Source organism: Chiloscyllium plagiosum, chromosome 28, assembly GCF_004010195.1.
Source record: "Chiloscyllium plagiosum isolate BGI_BamShark_2017 chromosome 28, ASM401019v2, whole genome shotgun sequence".
Classification (NCBI taxonomy): Eukaryota; Metazoa; Chordata; class Chondrichthyes; order Orectolobiformes; family Hemiscylliidae; genus Chiloscyllium; species Chiloscyllium plagiosum.
The window spans coordinates 7730377-7735275 of NC_057737.1; the positions used below are offsets into that span (position 1 = coordinate 7730377).

Sequence of the window (4899 nt, forward strand, 5' to 3'; positions counted from 1 at the left end):
GGTATATGAATAGGAAGGGTTTGGAGGGATATGGGCCAGGTGCTGGCAGGTGGGACTAGATTGGGTTGGGATATCTGGTCGGCATGGACGGGTTGGACCGAAGGGTCTGTTTCCATGCTGTACATCTCTATGGCTCAACATCTATGGATATCTCTCTAGTGACACATTTTTGGGGGGCACTTCAACTACATTTAAAAAATCAGCATACAAACACAATTCTGGATCAGTCGTGCTGGAAGAGCACAGCAATTCAGGCAGCATCCGAAAAGCTTCGAAATCTAAAGCTGAGTGCAACTTTAAATAGCATGAAGTACTGGAAATTTGCAACACCTTCAAAAGAAACAGGAATTCTAGGGACTTTCAGTGAAAGGATGAACCCCGTCTAGCTCCAACTGTACTTGACTTCCAATCCAAGAGGAAAGATTGTGTAGGTTTAAAGATTACAACATTAGATAGGTATAGTTTTAAGTTCTGAAGGGCCGCTAGGTTTGAGATGTTAACTGCGTTTTCTCTCTTCACAGATACTTGCTGAGTTTCTTCAGCATTGTGTTCCGGACCTGCTGAGCTTCTCCGACACTTTCCTTTTTTTGTTTCGGATGTCCAGCACCCGCAGTTTATTTTTTAAATGTTTTGTTTTAAATTTGACTCACTCCTGTTAACTGCGCATCCGAGGCCCGGCGCACAGGCTTCACGTTACATCCGCAAAATACCCATTTGCAGCAGCAATTTTGACAAAGATAAGAAACATTATATATTTCATTGTGACCCAATGCGACTTCATTGCTCACACCACACCCCGCCTCAACCTGCACCTCCATATTCCAATAAATTTAACGGTAAAGAATAAAGCCAAAAACGGGTGCATTACACAAGAACCAGAAAGATTATACAGATTTTTCATGAGGTAAACATTGCCCCATACGCACCGAAATAGCCCCCTCCGACAATCGAATCGCCATCCTTTGATCCGGCTTCGGTTCTGAACGACTTTAAAATTTTCTGCCAACCGCTCCCGCTTTTCACCTGGCGCCAAAACAACTCAAGCGCGCGCTCCTATGTGACCCCAGTGCTGGCAAGACGCAAGCGCAGTCAGGCCCCTCCAGCCGACATTCAGCTTCAATTCACTACTACGCATGTGCGATGCCTGCAGCAGGCACGTTGGGGGAAGAGCGGAAGGCTATTTGCGTGATGGACACCCCCTTTCGGCGAGATTTCCCTCCTCAGTTTCGTTGCCGCGCGGCTCGGCTGTGATTGCGCATGTGCAGTGCTTCACCGCGTGGTTCGCCTTCAAGTCCGGCACTGCGCGTGTGCAATGCCTATGCTTGTTTGCTGTTGAGGTGGGGGAAGATATGTCCAGGTGCTGGGTTGACACTACGTTTGAAGTTTAAAAACCACAGATTATAGTCCAACAGGTTTATTTGGAAGTAATAGCTTTTGGAGCGCTGTTCCTTCGTCAGGTAGTTATGTTTGAATACACAGCAAAACAAAAGAGGGGCTGTCCAACATGTTTTAGATCCAATGAAGTACGTTTGAAGCTTTGTCACTGGTGTAAGAAATTTAGCATTCAATTTGGGCACAAGGTGTCTACATAAATTATAATGGAACACGCCAAGTCCTCGCTTAACGTTCTGGTTCCTTCTCAACAATGTGTGGCGATTTAAGTGAGTCATAGATTCCCATGAGGATCGATATTAAGACCTGAGTTATGTTCATTCAAACATTGTTTTCCCTGGCAACTGTGAGAAACAAAAGCTCACTCACTTTAATAATTTCAGTCCGAGACGAATATCTGAATCAGCCGTTTATTTGTACACCTATAGGTGGGTGCTTTGTATAATTACCAGGTAAGGTAATGACAAAATGCACACCAAATCCAACAAACTCTCGAAATTTATACAGTTTGAATCCCCATATTTTTCCTTATTCCATTGTTTGTTCCCTGCTTCGCTTACGTCACAGATTTCCTTAAGACTGATCCCACAACTTCTGTTTATCCTGTCTTGTCCGTGACAAACTCTTATCTCTAACTCCCATAAGGGTGTTTGACGTCAGTCTATTGTAGATTATTGATTAGGCATATCTTTTCTTCTATCAGCATCTATTTCCATCCAGAGGCCACTTTGACCTCTTTGATTAGGGTTTGTTCCTGTGTCTCTGTGTGCAAGTGAGGAAAACAGATGTTTTCCTGTTTGCCCACACATCCACCATTGTTCTGTATTCACGTCTCATGCTAACATATCCTTTTGTTTTTGCTGAATATTTTCTCATTCCTGTTCTGTATCAGAATTTATACTTGCAGAAATAACATTAATTCATTTATATCCCACAATTTCCCCTTTTTTCTTTTCATTACTATCTGTTATCTTCTGCACTTTTTGTCTTTTTTTTAAACATTGTTCCCAAAATTCGCAAGCATCACTTCAGAGATTTCATCCATCTTAGTCTCACTCATCTCCTTATTATTTAGTTGATAAAGTTCCTCTGTCTGATTCCCCTCAGGGGCATTCGTTTCACCAAGGCTGTTTCAATCAGCCTCTGGGTGAGCCCTCGTATACAGGGTATGACACAACAGCCAATAGCCACCAATACCCCGACTACTACTATCAGGGAAGTAAGGATAGAAACCACCACCCCCTTTCTCTGTTAAAATCATATCAAGGGCTAGTCTGTTTTCCCATGCCATCCTACTTGTCGCATCAAGCTGTTCTGATATTCCTTTAACCGCCTCTCTTTTATAATTTATAAACCGCTATTGATTATAGAAAATGTAATTTATCCAATCTACATTTTTATTAATTGTTACCCACCAAAAGAGAGCTGACTCAAAGCCTGCTAGATTTCCTTAAGACTGATCCCACAACTTCTGTTTATCCTGTCTTGTCCGTGACAAACTCTTATCTCTGACTCCCATAAGGGTGTTTGACGTCAGTCTATTGTAGATTATTGATTAGGCATATCTTTTCTTCTATCAGCATCTATTTCCATCCAGAGGCCACTTTGACCTCTTTAATTAGGGTTTGTTCCTGTGTCTCTGTGCAAGCGAGGAGAACAGATGTTTTCCTGTTTGCCCATATATCCACCATTGTTCTGTATTCACGTCTCATGCTAACATATCCTTTCTTTTTGCTGAATATCTATTTTCTCATTCCTGTTCTGTATCAGAATTTATACTTGCAGAAATAGCATTAATTCATTTATATCCCACACAACCAACGTACAAATGGAAAAATATAGTGCATGGAGTCAAGTGGCACAGTAATAAACCCTTTGGTTCAACTCGCTTGTGCTGACCAGACATTGCAATCTGACCCAGTCCCATTTGCCAGCATTTGGCCCATATCATTCTAAACCCATCCTATTTATATACCCACCTAGGTGCCTTTTAAACGTTGCAATTGGATATGCCTCCAAGACTTCCTTTGGCAGCTCATTCCACACACACAATACCCTCTGAATGAAAAAGTTCCCCCTCAGGTCCTTTTAAATCCTTCCCCTCTCACCTTAAACTTATGCTCTCTAGTTTTAGACTCTCCCAGTCTAAAAAAAGACCTTGACTATTCACCCTATCCATGCCCCTCATGATTTTATCAGCTTCTATAACGTGATCTCATTAGGGGAATGGGTCTGGATGGGATACTCTTCAGAAGGTGGACTTGTTGGGCTAAATTCCATGATCTCTCAGCTTGTGACATTTCAGGGAAAAAGCCCCAGATTGTGGATGTAGATTTGCTCACTGAGCTGGAAGAATCGTTTTCAGATGTTTTGTCACCATACCAGGTAACATCATTAGTGAGCCTCCAGATGAAGCACTAGTGGTATGACCTGCTTTCTATTTATGTGTTTAGGTTTCCTTGGGTTGGTGATGCCATTTCCTGTGGTGACATTATTTCCTGTTCTTTTTCTCAGTGGGTGGTAAATAGGATCCAAGTCAATGTGTTTGTTGATAGAGTTCTGGTTGGAATGCCATGCTTCTAGGAATTCTCGTGTTTGTCTCGGTTTGGCATGTCCTAGGATGGATGTGTTGTCCCCTCGAAGTGGTGTCCTTCCCCATCTATATGTAAGGATACTAGTGAGAGAGGGTCATGTCTTTTTGTGGCTAGTTGATGTTCACGTATCCTGGTGGCTAGTTTTCTGCGTGTTTGTCCAATGTAATATTTGTAACAGTAATAGAGTCATAGAGATGTACAGCATGGAAACAGATTCTTCAGTCCAACCCATCCATGCCGACTAGATATCCCAACCCAATCTAGTCCCACCTACCAGCATCCTGCCCATAACCCTCCAAACCCTTCCTCTTCATATACCCATCCAGATGCCTTTTAAATGTTGCAATTATACCAGCCTCTGCCACTTCCTCTGGCAGCTCATTCCATACACGTACCACCCTCTGCGTGAAAAAGTTGCCCCTTAGGTCTCTTTTATATCTTTCCCCTCTCACCCTAAACTTATGCTCTCGAGTTCTGGACTCCCCCACCCCAGGGAAAATACTTTGTCTATTTATCCTATTCATGCCCCTCATAATTTTGTAAACCTCTATAAGGTTTACAAAACCCCCGACGCTCCAGGGAAAACAGCCCCAGTCTGCTCAGGAACCTTGTTGAACGCCTTACTGAATTCCATATAGATCATATCTACTACTCTGCCCTCATTAATCCTCTTTGTTACTTCTTCAAAAAAACTCAATCAAGTTTGTAAGACTTGATTTCACATGCACAAAGCTATCCCTAATCAGTCCTTGCCTTTCCAAATACATGTTTTGTAAATGACATTAGTTTTGCTTGTTGTCTGTATAGTTCATTATCTGTTGTTTTACAGTGTTGGTGTGTTGTTGGGCTACTATGATGCCAAGAGGTCTGAGTAGCCTGGCAGTCAATTCCAAGATGTCTTTGATGTAGGGGA

General features: G+C 42.4%; 1 protein-coding gene across 1 annotated transcript in view; it reads right to left on the reverse strand.

The window, feature by feature from the left end:
- Positions 1–1111, reverse strand: part of rpa1 (replication protein A1) — a 99022-nt gene extending 97911 nt beyond the window's left edge. Inside the window, exon 1 of the mRNA XM_043718171.1 lies at positions 927–1111. Coding sequence (XP_043574106.1) covers positions 927–959 — 33 coding nt within the window. The 5' untranslated portion in view covers positions 960–1111. The remainder of the gene's footprint in view (positions 1–926) is intronic.
- Between the last annotated feature and the right edge of the window lie 3788 nt (positions 1112–4899).